The sequence below is a fragment of the Mus caroli genome, unplaced genomic scaffold (genome assembly GCF_978045245.1).
Source record: "Mus caroli unplaced genomic scaffold, Mus_caroli_1 scaffold_6, whole genome shotgun sequence".
NCBI classification, from domain to species: Eukaryota; Metazoa; Chordata; class Mammalia; order Rodentia; family Muridae; genus Mus; species Mus caroli.
The window spans coordinates 31,296,201-31,310,603 of NW_028227261.1; the positions used below are offsets into that span (position 1 = coordinate 31,296,201).

At 38.1% G+C, this 14,403-nt stretch overlaps 1 protein-coding gene across 5 annotated transcripts in view; it reads left to right on the forward strand.

Moving 5' to 3' along the window:
• LOC110293760 (protein argonaute-3) overlaps positions 1-14,403 on the forward strand; it is an 80,419-nt gene that overhangs the window by 22,815 nt on the left and 43,201 nt on the right. For all 5 annotated transcript variants that reach the window (XR_015047315.1, XM_029475685.2, XM_029475684.2 and 2 more), the window contains exons 4-5: positions 2,242-2,450; positions 3,360-3,496. Coding sequence is in view for 4 of the 5 variants with exons in the window: in XM_029475685.2 (XP_029331545.1) it covers positions 2,242-2,450; positions 3,360-3,496 (346 nt within the window). In the remaining variant the exon portion in view is untranslated. The remainder of the gene's footprint in view (positions 1-2,241; positions 2,451-3,359; positions 3,497-14,403) is intronic.

Sequence of the window (14,403 nt, forward strand, 5' to 3'; positions counted from 1 at the left end):
TACTTCAAGTAAATGGGATCATGAAGCATTTATCCTTTTTTGGCTTGCTTATTTCATTTAGCATTAAGTCTTCAAATTATATCCATATTGTAGAATTTCTTTTTCAAGGCTGAGTAATAAATCTGTTACATTTATATAACACATTTTGTTTATCAATTTTCTGTTGATAGACACCATTTAGGTCGCATTGTATAACGCAGGGCTGACCTTTGACCCTTTCTATAGTACAAGGCTGGCATCTTAACTTAAAATCCTCCTGCCTTTGCTTTCCAAGGAGCTGGTATTACAAGTCTGTACAGCCAGGTCCAATTGCATTGTGGTTTGGATTCCCTCCAAATTAGTGATATTTATGTATCCATTGGTCATTTTTATGTTCATTAAGATGTGCATTCAAATATTTTGTCCAGTTTTTAAATTAGGTTTTTGTTTTTGCAGTTAATGGTTAATGTTCTGGATGTTAACCCCTTTTCACATATATACTTTACAAATTTGTTTTTGACATTTTGTAGACTCTTTCCCCTATCAGTTGTACACCTTGATGCAGAGTTTTTTGTTTTTATACAAGAAATAACCTTTAGGGATCTAATCCTTATATTTTCTTTAGCAATTAGTGATTTATGCTTGAAAGGATTGTTTTCTCTATTAATTTTGTATTCAAATGTTTGTATTCATTTGATTCTGTTTATGCTAGAGTTTTTTTTTTTTTCTTTATTGTTAGAGGTTTTTTGTCTTGGGTTTTTGGATTTTTGTTGTTGTTGTTGTTGTTGTTTGATCTGGAAATTGTTATGTAGACTAAAATCTAGCCTTGAACTTGCATTGATCTTCCTGCCTCTACTTGCTTGTTTTGGGGTTTGGGTTTTGGTTTTTTTTTTTTTTTTTCCCTTTTCTTTTCTTTTTGAGAAAAGATCTCTGTGTAGCCCTGGCTGACCTGGAACTCACTCTGTAGACTAGGCTGGTGGCCTGGAACTCACAGAGATCGAGATGCCTGCCTCTGCATCTCAAGTACTGAGATTAAAGCTGTGTGCCACCACCTCCTGGCTGCCTTTGTTTTCTGAGTACTGGGATTACCAGCATGAATCATCATATCTGGCTTATCCTTCTTTTTTTTTTTTTTTTAAGATTTATTTATTTATTATATGTAAGTACACTGTAGCTGTCTTCAGACACTCCAGAAGAGGGAGTCAGATCTCATTATGGATGGTTGTGAGCCACCATGTGGTTGCTGGGATTTGAACTTTGAACCTTTGGAAGAGCAGTCGGGTGCTCTTACCCACTGAGCCATCTCACCAGCCCCTGGCTTATCCTTCTTGATCTTGAATCTATGAGTCAAGTGATTTTCCAGCCTCAGCCTCAGCCTCTCACGTAGCTGACATGATACCCTGAGCATTTAGAATTTTAGAATGTTCCCCAAACTCAAGACTCCACCCCCAAAATACACTAGCATTGCCTTTCCTTTTATCTCTTCCAATCCATTCCCTACAGGAGGAATTTAACCAGTTTCTTTGTTTCTGGTTCATGTTTCCTTCTTGTGTTTCTTTTTTGCAAAAGGAAGCAGATTCATGAATATTTTCTCATTTTTTTTCTTCTCATACAACAGCTTTTGTCCTTCATAGTCTTTCATATTTTGGTTGCTCATTTAATAATATGGCTGAGAAATGATCAGATGACAGTTCCAAAAAGATCTTTATTCTTTTGTTATAGCTGCCAGAATGTTAGTATATTTAGTTTCCAGTGATTTTAGAATGAATGTAACTGCCATGAATAAACTATGTATTTAATTTTTTTATAATTTTTATATTAAGTTATTTATTTACTTTACATCCCAGTCACAGCTTCCTCTCCCTCCTTTCCTCAGTCCCTTCCTCTCACCTCCCTACCTACTCCCCATCCCCCCTTTCTCAGAAAAGGGGAGGCCTCCCATAGATATCAACCAGCCTTGGCAATTTGATTCTGTTCATTTGGCATTAAGATTTTTTTTGTTTGTTTGTTTTTTGTTTTTTCGAGACAGGATTTCTCTGTGTAGCCCTGGCTGTCCTGGAACTCACTTTGTAGACCAGGCTGGCCTCGAACTCAGAAATCCACCTGCCTCTGTCTCCCAAGTGCTGGGAATAAAGTCATGCGTTACCATGCCCGGCTGGCATTAAGATTTTTTAAATCCTGTTTTGTTTTTATAAGTTGAATTTTAAATAATTACATTTATCTCTTTCAACGTTTTACACCTGGGTTTTGTGCTATTAACAGGTAGATTTAGATGTTACATTACCTGGGGAAGGTGGAAAAGATCGACCTTTCAAGGTGTCAGTCAAATTTGTGTCTCGAGTCAGCTGGCACCTACTACATGAAGTACTGACTGGAGGGACTTTGCCTGAGCCACTGGAATTAGACAAGCCTATCAGCACTAACCCCGTCCATGCCGTTGATGTGGTGCTCCGACATCTCCCCTCTATGAAGTAGGTGGTACTGGCTCTTTGTCTCTTTAGATTGAAGGCTTCTTTCTAAGAAAGCAGTATAGGCCTTCTTGGTTATCCTTTGTATGCTGTATGTTTTTCATTATTTCATTTGTACAATAGTATCATGTAAAATTTCCATCATTAGCTTAGCTAATATAATGAATTGTTTCACAGAGAAATTTATAACCTTTTTTCTTAGAACCTCTAAGTCCTGAATCACTGACATTTTCAGATATACTATGAGCTTAAGTCACCTGTTTTAAAAGTGATTTTATATTTTATACAGTAGTGTCAGATTATGTTGAAATTGCTACTCTTGGGCTGGTAATGGGGGGCAGGGGTGGAGCATTGGCCCAGCATATTTGAGGTCCTGCATTCGGACTCCTGCATGGGAGAAAAGGAGAAAGAGATACTATTTTTAAAATCACACTAGCATTTCATATTTTTGGATTTAAATATGTCAAATATATGTCTTTGAACATATTTGTAGAAATAACTTACTCTTTAACATTTATTTTAAAGTTGCAATGTTCTTATTTTTAGCAAATTATTTTAAGGGACAAGTGAGATAGCATACACCTTTAATTCCAGCACTTGGTAAGCAGAAGCAGGCAGATCTCTATGAGTTAGAGGTCAGCCTGGTTTACATTGTGAGTTCTAGGCTTCCAAGAGCTACACAATGAGTCTTTGCCTTTAAAATAAATAAATAAATAAAATAAATTGCTTTGTAAACTGATTCTAAAAATAGACAATTTCAGAGAAGGCTGCTGATGAATTTCTTTACTTTATGCTTTTGTGTGTGTAAAAGTATCAGTATAATAAACTGTCTTTCTTTAGTGTCCCCTGTCCTGCAGATTTATTTGTTAGTCTTAGAAGGAAAGGAATGAACATGCCATTTTAATTTTGTAGATATACGCCTGTGGGGCGTTCCTTTTTCTCAGCTCCAGAAGGATATGACCACCCTCTGGGAGGGGGCAGGGAAGTATGGTTTGGATTCCATCAGTCTGTTCGGCCTGCCATGTGGAAAATGATGCTAAATATTGATGGTAAGGGAACTAAAACCATATTCTGAATTGGGTAGTTGATTTCTGTATGGCATGTATATACGGTTTTATTTATACAGTTATATGTACTGGTGTCTTAAAGTAATACTATGAATGATAACCTAATAAAACCTTAATATTTTTGTTATATTTCATTTGTAAACCCTTCATACAGAAGCTGTGTGAGAATGCTATTAAACCTAAAGCAGCACATGAAGATGTGTAGAGAGCCCTGATGTGATCATTTGAGCATTTTATCTTACAGATAATTGACTTTTGTTCTCTTTACTCTTAAGTCGGCCTTTCATTATAAAATTCCTATCTTTAAAAGAAGAGTGTTGGTCTTAGTGAGCGTAACCAGGCATTCCTGTTGTTACTAATTACATTCTTATTGTTAGGTGCTTTCCTACAGATATTTTCAAGCTTACATATAAGTAGAAAGAATAATATGGCAAACTGCCATATGTATGTAGCCATTATTCATTTTGTCAGAAATTTTCTACTTTGCTTTTTTCCTCTCTGCAAATATTTAAGTCACATTCTAATATACCACTGAAAATTGTAATGTTTTCTTTTTTTTTTAATTTTTATTACTTTTTTTTTTACCTTCTAATCATTACCCCCTCCCGGTCCGCCCTCCCACAATTCCTCTTCCAATTCCCCACCCCTGTCCCTGGTCTCCAAGAGGATGTCATGTTCCCCACCCTGACAGACCTGACCTCCCCACTCCCTGGGGCCTCAAGTCTCTCCAGGGTTAGGCTCATCTTCTCCAACTGGGATCAGACCAAGCAGTCCTCTGCTATATAAAGGGGGGGCGAGGCGGGGGGTGGGTGGGGAGGTGGAGGTAGTGAGAGGGTGGGACTGGCTTGGACCTGCTTGTGTATGCTGCCTGGTTGGTGGCTCAGTGTCTGAGAGATCTCAGGGGTCCAGGTTAGTTGAGACTGCTGGTCTTCCTGTGGGGTCGCCCTCTTCCTCAGCTTCTTCTAGCCTTTTCCTAATTGAGCCACAGGGGTCCCCACTTCAGACCAGTGGTTGGGTATAAATACCTATGTCTGTCTCTGTCAGTCTGTCTCTGCCAGCTGTTGGTTGGGCCTCTCGGAGGACAGCCATGCTAGGCTCCTGTCTGTAAGCACACCTGTCTGTAAGAAACAATTCTGGGTCAGAGTTTTTAACTATGGGATGGCAACCCTATCCCTTCACTTGATAGCCTGTCTTTCTACTGGAGGTGGACTCTGAGTCCCCTCTCCCCATTGTAGGGCATTTCATCTAAGGTCCCTCCCTTTGAGTCCTGAGAGTCTCTCACCTCCCAGGTCTCAGGTACTTTCTAGAGGGTTCCCCCACCCCTGATTCCCATCCCCTGAGGCTTCATATTTCAGAAGCCCTGCAGGCCAGCAAAATCAAATTTCTCCATGGTCCCAAATATGTCTTTTTCTGTGTAATTGGTCTGAATCAGAATGAACAAGATTTGCACCTCACTCTCCTTCCCCTGCCCTTGTCTTTCCTCTCTAAAATTCTGTTGGCTGCCTTCAGAAACTGTATTGTAGAATATACCCAAATCTGATTTTGTCTTTCTTTTCTTAAGACTGGGTTTCTCAATCCTCTGTATTTCCTGAAAAAGAAGTTATCCCTAGAAGTTTAATTCACTTTGGGTAGAAGATATGAGTGTTTGTATTATGTCCTATTTGGAGACGGTACTAGTAGGGGGTCTAAATGGTGGTGCAAAGATGAATCCATAGAACAAACAGGCAGTGAGTACAGAGGTCTCTCCTTTAACTTGGCAGTTACGCAAGTGTCATTGATCATTGCTCCCGGACCATTTATTTCACTAGAGATTGCCAACTGGTGACTTTTCTCATTCTAATCTTTTTGTATTCAGTGGAATTCCAAGGCACGGTCTCCATTTAATAAGTCACTAATACTTCTCTTGCTCCCTAGCACAGCAATATGTTCGAGGTTCATCATGTTTCTTGCTTCGTATATGGAATTAGCCATCCCTCCTCCATGGGTCCCTGAATCTTTTTAAATCAACACAGAGTTTCCTCATTTTTTTCTAGCAGTTTTGCCACTGTAGAAATAATAAGAGACACTGTTTAGCCAGTTCCTTTTACATGTGTATTAGAGATATTTTTAATTATGTGCTATCTCCAAATACTATTTTACATATATTTAACATATGAATAGGATAAATTACCAGAGATGAGACTGATAAGTCAACGGTAAATGTACTTAGAATTTTGAAGCAGGGCAGTGATGGCACACACCTATAATATTAGCACTCAGGAGGCAGTGGCAAGTGGATCTCTGAGTTCGAGGCCAGCCTGGTCTACAGAGACAGGACAGCCAGGGCTATACAGAGAAACCCTGTCTTGAAAAAAAAAAACAAAACAAAATTAATATTTCCAGATTCCTCTCTATAAAGGCTATAGTTATTTCTCATCCACCAGTCAGAAGACTTGTTCCCTTATATATGTGTTGCAGTAAATCTCCTCCCAAATATGCCCCGGCAATGAAAACACGACACAGTTCATATGATTACACGCTGTGTGCCTAGACTGGGCAGATCCACAGCTACACTACCATCTTCCACATCTATGAGACCCCTTAGGACTTGCGGTTTCTCCAGGCCATGTGCTTCTGCTCCAGTTTTCTCCTCCTCCCTCCTCCTCCTCTGTGTCCTCTCTCTCTTCCATTTTCTCCTCCTTCTCTCTCCCCTTTCGCTCCACCTTCCCTTTTATCTGCCCAATCATCAGCTCTCCTTTATTGTACAAAAAAACCCCTAGCTGCAGGTTTACAGGAAATCACCTGAGTGCTGGCTCAGTCCCTGTTCGTAGCCACTCACAGGAGAACGGAATTAATATCAAGTATAATTAGCCCCAGGGCTATCCACAACATATATGTGCTATCAAACTCTTAGGTTTTTGCCAATTAAATTTGCTATTTTAAGTGATTTTTGTTGTTGATGATTTATTTGTCTTAATTTTTGCAAACAGGTTCTTATGTGTGGCTCACCCGAGCTTAAACCTCCCTATGTGGTCCAAGCTGCCTTTGTCCTCCAATCTCAGTCCCCAGCTGTAGGAGTATAGGCATGGATTACTTACTGTACCTGCCTAAGAACAAAACAAATAGTTCTTCACTACTACAGGCCACCTGTGATTCATTCTTTTTCACTTTTACATATTGTTATTTTTATGTACTAAGAATAGAGCCCAAGCGGATTTCTGAGTTCGAGGACAGCCTGGTCTACAAAGTAAGTTCCAGGACAGCCAGAGCTATACAGAGAAACCCTGTCTCGAAAAACCAAAAAAAAAAAAAAAAAAAAAAAAAGAATAGAGCCCAAGGCCTTGATTTGGTTAGCCATACACCCTAATAATCTGTTGGTTTGCGTATTTTGTTCTTTTTTCCTTTCTTTTTAAAATTTATTGAGAATTTCATGAGTGTATAAAATATATTTTGAATGAATATATATATAGATATATATGCTCCTTACTTCCTACCTCCAGTTTCCCTGACACTTCATCCCCTGCCCATCTTCTTGTTTCTCTTTTTTAATAACTTGCTGTTTTCAGTTAGTGCTGCCACTCTGTGCAAGGGTAAGGGACTCCACTGGAGCTGCTTGTGCCCCCAGTGAAAACTACTCATCCTCCTCCAGCAGTCTTCAGCTGCCAGAATTCCTCAACTAGGCTTAGGCCTTCCTAAGTTTTGAGACTGACTTGATCTTGAATAAATAATCACGGTTGCTGTAAGTGGATGGCCATGCAGTATCCAGAAGTCTGCATTTCACACTATTCTCCCTTCCTCCAGCTCATGCCGTTCCCACTACCTCTCTTGTGCGATATTCCGAGTTTATATGGAGGTCCCTTTCAGTGCTGACCACTCTGTCACTTAGTCTCAGCACTTGGACCAGTTACGAGTCTTGCATTAGCTGCTGCCAAATGCAGCAAGAAGCTTTATTGACCAAGGCCTATAATTAAACCGTTACTTGTCTTTTGATCTTTGCAATAGGGGGTGGTTATTTTGTTTTGTTGATTTGTGTTTTTATACATGGAAGTTTGCTTGTTGACAAACATTATGACTTATGTGATTACTCTCATGCTTTCAAGACTATTCTTTGTTTTATGATAGTTTTAAAAATACTGTGTCTCTATCCAGTATGCAAGAACACAGGTTATTTTTACAAAGATCTCTCTCTTTTTTTTTTTCCCCCTCATTCTGGCTAGTTTAATGAGGAAACCGGGAAAGGGGATAACATTTGAAATGTAAATAAAGAAACTACCCAATAAAAAAAAGAAAGGAAAAAAGAGATCTCATTATTTTAACAATTAAACTAGAACAAATTGGTTTCTAAAAGGTGTTGAATCTAACCTTCAGTCTAAAAGCATACTATATACTTGTATTTTGTTGCTTCAGAAAAGCTTTCCTCACGTATAGTTTACTCTCTCTTGGTATTCCTGGGCATTTCCTGCATTTTGTTGGTATTAAATGGGTTTAACATTTCATGGGGTTTGTTTAATATTTGATATAACTGGTTCTTACATTGGATCTTAAGACTTTTAACTTCTGTGTGTAACTTTTTAATCTTTCTGCCTTATTAATTGAATTCCATACTTTGAATAATTGTTTCAAGTGATTTTCTTGACGTTTTATGTTACAGTCGTGTGGTCTACACATAGTAACAGGTTTACCTGTATTTTTTCTTGTCATATCATAGTGACTAATTTAGATACAATCGTAGCAAAGAGCAATGATTATCTTCTTATTAGTCTTCATTTTAGGAAAAACGTTTCCAGTGTTTCTCTAATAAATACTATGCACACATGCATGTTTTTTTATTATTGTTAGGGCCATTGTTCTATTACTGTTAATGAGGATTGCTGTCTTATTTTCATAAATACTTTCATCAAAAATGTATGTAAAGATGGCCCCTTTATAAGAACATGTCTTTGTTCTTCAGCAGACTGTTATTCCGTTTCCAGCAGTCTTGTCAGCCCCTCATGACCACTGGACCTTCATCTTCAGGAACTCCAGAGCCTCTGTAGCCACATGCGTGCACACACCGTCTCACACACACAGAATATATGTTAAATTTTGCTGTATGCCTTTTTAGTGTTTATAGAGCAACTGATGACAACAGTTCTTTTTTACAAACATGCTTTTCTTTTTAAATTCAAATGTTTAAGTAAGATTCACATGGCTTCTTTCTATAAAAGCCTTTTTCAATTTTTGATATTAACATTTTATTTCCTGTAAAGTTTTCTAAATGTCTTCCATTTTCTAAAGTTTGTAACAATTTTGAAATAGTATTAAAATCATCAGCTCTTACTAGATGTCACCTGAAAATCTTTGTGACCTGGTTCGTTTTGTTTCCTTTTGTTTGGTGGGCGGTTCTAAAACTTCCTCTATTTACTATATAAAAATCAATATCTGTGAGCTGGAGAGGTGGCTTAACAGCTGAGAGCACTGCTTCCTCTTCCAGAGGACTCAGGCTCAATGCCTAGCACCCACATGGCAATGTAGAACTGTCTAGTTCCGGGAGATCTGACACCCTCACACAGACACACATGCAGACAGAACACCAATGCACATCAAATAAAAATAAATAATTTTTTTAATTTAGTAAATTAATTTAAAAAATCAGTATCCAGGCTATCTCTGATTACTTTCACAAGTCACATTTATTTACTATAAAATCTTTATTTTACCCATGTTTTATTTAATGAATCTCTCCTGGATGAAGTCTCTAAGGAGACAGTTATGCTAGGCTCCTGTTTACAAGCATAACAGAAGTATCATTAATAGTGTCAGGGGTTTGCTCTCTCACATGGGATGGGTCTCAAGTTGGGGCAGTCATTGGTTGGCTGTTCCCTCAGTCCCTACTCCATCTTTATCCCTATACATCTTGTTGGCAGGACAAATTTTGGGTTGACGGTTTTGTGGGTGGACTGATGCCCCCCTCCCTCCACTGGAAGTCCTGCCTGGCTAACAGAGGTGGCCACTTCAGTTTCTGTATCCCCTACTGGTAGGAATCTCAGCTAGGGTCTCCCCCATAGATCCCCATAACTTCCCCTCTAATCCATATTGTTAAAGAGACTTTATTTTTTTATTAATATTTATATATATCCCTCCAGGAGTCTTCTTAACTTTTAAGTTAAATTCTGTTTTCTCGTTTTGCTATAAATATCTAGTTTCAATAAGTTGTTAATCAGAGAATGTGGGAAGTCTTTTTTGTTGTTGTTCTGAAGTTTTAAGACTCAATCCTCAGTTTCAGTTTGATTTGTTGTTTGTTTGTTTGTTTGTTTGTTTGTTTGTTTAGTTGGTTGGTTAACAAAACTAAACTAAAGTTTAGTTGGTTGGTGTGTTTTGATTTTTCAAGATGGGTTACTCTGTGTCTGTCCCAGAACTCAATCCTTAGAGCAGACTGGCCTTAAACTCACAGAGATATGCCTGACTCTGCCTTCCGAGCACTAGGATTAAATGTGAGCACCATCATGAATCTGCTGTTTATCTTGTTTATATCCAGTAACTTCTGCTTTCTAAATGCTATTGATTAATGGGGCTTTCTTTTTTATATCTCTTGGACAAGTTTGATATTCTTTTATTAAAGGATTATAATCCAAGCAAGCAGTTACAGAAAGATTTTTTTTTTTTTTTTTTTTTTTTTTTAGTGAGTGTGAGTGTTTTACCTCCATGATGTCATGGCTGGTACACAGAGGCCAGGAGAGGGCGTCAGATTCCGTGGTACTAGATTTTGTTAGTCACCACTTGGATGCTGGAAATTGAATCAGGCTCCTCTGCAAGAGCAGTTAGTTTTCCTAACTATTGAGCTATCTCTCCAGCCCCACAGATACATCGTGATATAGTATAGAATGGTTCTACTCCATAGGTCAGTAGTGCTTGTTTCATTGATGTTTTGTTGGTTGTTTTTTTTTTTCTCTTTAGTAGATGAACTGAGCCACATAGACGTTTTTGATTTATCAAATTGTGTCATCTTCACCCCTCCCCCATTGCCTTTTCAATTTTTAAAGGGTGTGTATTCTGTGGTTTGTTTGTTTGGGGCTTTTGTTTATTTTTTGAGACAGGTTTTTATGTAACTCATATGTCCATTCTTCAGGTCCTATAATTATAGGTCAAAGTGTCCCACTCTGTTTCATGTGATCTTAAAGTGGTGGTTGCAGTATGAGAAAGGCCATTTCCTCCTCCCTCTTTCTTCTGTTTTTTGTTGTTGTTGTTTGTTTGTTTGCTTGCTTGCTTTTGAGGTAGGGAATGGATTTTTACCCCTGGCTGGCTTGGAACTTGCTATGTGGACCAAGTTAGCATTGAACTCACAAAAATCAGAGAAATCCTTCCTCTGTCTCTGATCTAGGATTAACATTGTGGTCTGCTGAATACAATTGCTAAGCCATTTACCAGCCCCAATTTTGCTTAAGGTTTTTAACTTTGAATCATACCTATTACTAAATATGCAGTAGAGTTGTTAAGTTTATTCTGCTGTTTATATTTTCTCTTATTTACTTATATGTAATAGTCTTTCACCCTTAGAGCACACAGGAGTGTGTTCTGTTTGTCAGCTGTGGTTACATTTGTTCGCACCTTTGTCGGCCATTGACTGCATGGTGCTTCTGACCAGCCCTCCACTGGAGTGTGGCCTGTCACTTGTTGATTTCAGTTCATCCTCCAGTTGTTTCTTCCACAAGGATTTATCTGAGTGGGATTTGAGTTCTTGCATATTATAGATAGCTTTATTCTTAAGGGACTGCTCTGCCAGATACAAAATTTCCATAACTGCACACCTTTAATCCTAGCATTCAGTAGACTGGGCAGAGGGATTACTGAAAATTCTAGAACAGACTGAGTTACAGAGTGAGTTCTAACCATTCTGTACTACCTAGTGAGCCCTTGTCTCAAAACACGTAATGAAAAAAATTTTAATGTGTACCCATTGTATTTCTTACTGTACCTTTTGTGGTATGTGGTATTATATTGACATGTTAGATCTGCCTTCAGGTTTTGTTATTGTTTTAAACATTTACTTGTGTGTAGATGGATGTGTCTGTGTAAGTCCATGCCCTGGCACATGTGATGGTCAGAGGAAACCATGTAGGAGCTCATTTTCCTTCTACCATGGGGGGGTCCTGGAGATAGAACTCAGGTCATCGGGCTTGGTGCTAAGCGCCTTTACCTGCTGTGCCATCTCACCAGCCCTCTTCCTTGAGTGCTAAAGTATTTGCTTTTAGCTCTTTCCATGATCTCATTAAGATCTTTTTAGTGGGTCATGGTAGTGCATGCCCTTAGTCTTAGCACTATGGAGGCAGGACAGGCAGATCTGCATAGTAAGTTCCAGGCCAGCCAAGGCTACATGGTGAGATCCTGTCTCTAGGAAAAACAACAAAAATTCATCAACAAGAAGAAAGGGGAAAAAAAAAGAAATTTAATATAGTTTCGCCCCTAAGGACTTTGATGTTTTAAAGTAATCTTCACCGACTTTGCCATATGCTCCGTTCATTTGTCAGGTATAATGCACCACTTTTTAGTATTTTTTGTTTGAAGGTAAAGTCTCACTGTATAGTATGGCTCAGGTTGTTTGCAAACTCACCATCCTCCTGCCTCAGCCTTTCAAGTGTCAAGTGCTGGGGTTTTAAGATGTGCCTCTATGTCTAGCTTTACAGTTTTTATATACTACCTCTGTGTGGATGCTTACTTTCTTTTTGTAACCTATATTTGACTGAGATGTATCCTTTGAAACCACTGGTAGATGATGGTAGGAGGAACATTAGCTGTACCCTTGTAGCAACATACATTTCCAGCTCTCTCTGCTTGAAGACTCCATCCAAAAGGGTGGATGGCTTCACTCCTGTCTCCCTGCTTTCCAGGACTTTCAGTGATGTAAGTGCTGCACTCTGAGTTCCTCTGCATTGCCATTAGTCTATAACTTCCCTATACAGTTGACATTATTTCAAAATAAGAAATTATAAAACAATCATAACTGGTTCATTTTTAGAAAGGTAATTTTTCTGAGACTGTCGATTTTAAACTACTTTCCATGCACCCTAATAACACGTTTTTATACATCCTTTCCCTTTTTCTACCTGAGAGTCCCCAGTCCATTTCATTCCACACACAACTTTGAAGCTAGGACACTTCCTTTGTGGAAGTGAAATGTATCATTTCCCCATAGATCCGTATACTTCTTGTCATTCTACAGTGTTCAGATATGACTTCTTGTATAGATTTTGCTAGTCCTGAGTACTCTGGGCCATATATACTTACAATGTGGCATTTTCTGGGATTTTTAATCACTTAATCTTATTACTTTTCTAAACATTTTGTTGTTGTTGTTATTGATCTTTACAGTATCTTGGGAAAAAAATGAAGAAATTGGGGCTAAATTGCTGTTATGTTTCTACCAAAACTTAAACTTTAGCTTTCAGAATTAATAAAGGATTTCTAAATAACCCATTGGTTAAAGAAATCACAAAGGAAATTTGAATTTTGAACAGAATGATAGCTAATAATATATATCAAAATGTGTATGATTGATTTAAGCAATGCTTAGAAAAAAATTAAAACTTTAATGACCTGCTAGAACAGAAGAAATGCATCAGTAACCTGAGCATCTATCTAAAAATGTTAGAAAATTAACACAAAGAGACTAGAAGGAACTAAGAAATAAAAGCAGGAGTTAATGAACTAAAAAGGAAATTTAAACCTGTCATAGGGAGACTTCACCAGTTCTTAAGAAAGCTAGTGACATAATCATGTTTGTTTTCCAGAAAGAGACCTCTGGCAGCAGTTTGGAGAATAGATAGAGGAAAAAGGCTAATCTGAGAAGCCAGTAAGGGCTTTTCAATCACTAGTTCAGGTAAGAGACGGTGATGGTCTAATGTGGGATGGAGAGGAAGGAGCAGATTCCAAGGATTTTGCTGGGGAAAAAAAAAAAGCAGGCTTAAGAACTGTGTCCAGAAAAGCAAAAACTTTGGGTATACTTACCAGCACATGGAACTGATTAGAAATAAATAGACCAGAAACTACGAAGTTTTTAAAGAAGTTATACTTGCAAATAAACTATAAGCCTGGTGTATCAGCTATATCAAGAGTTCAACCACAGAAGCAGAACTGGTAGGAGATACAGAGATTTGTCTGTATAATTGTAGTAAAGCTAATCTGAAACCTTTAGAAAAGGTGACAAGAACCGAATTCTTGGACAGTCATGTTGTCTGTAGATGGAATTTCTTCTTTCCTTCTCCCTTAGGGAAGCCTCGTGATAAATGAAATACTTATAAATAAAATAATTTAAAATAATTATACTATTAATCCCCTTTTGTTAAAGATAAAAAATTGCATAATAATATATGCACTTAATTTTACATAAAGATTCTGTCTTATCTAGGCATGGTGCTGCATGCCTGTAATCCTAGGACGTGGAAGGAAGAGCAGAAGTTCAAGGCCATCCTCAGCTAAGTTCCAGAGCAGCCTGGGCTAGTTGTGGGGTTAGGGGAGGACTAAGTCTTGCCTGAGTATTTGATGTTGTAGGACATGGAACAGAGCATCAGATTTGATCATTATTTTGATTTTATAATCACCAATGCTGAGAATGTTTGGTATAAATATATAATATGACATAATTGAAGTATTTTTAGGAGTTATTTTGGAAATTCCATCCAAATCCCAAACCAAATTTTTTAACGATTTTTTTTATTATTAAACTCAAGCCAGCAATTTAAATAGCATTCTTTGTTTGGTTTTTGAGACAGGGTCTCTCCATTAGCCTTTTGCTGTCCTGGAACTCACTAAGTGGAGGGGGCTGGCTATGATGAACTCATAAAGATCTGCCCGCCTTTGCCTCTCTAGTGCTGGAATTAAAGGCATAGGATACCACGTGCCACTCAACCACCAGCTTTAAAACTCAGACATTC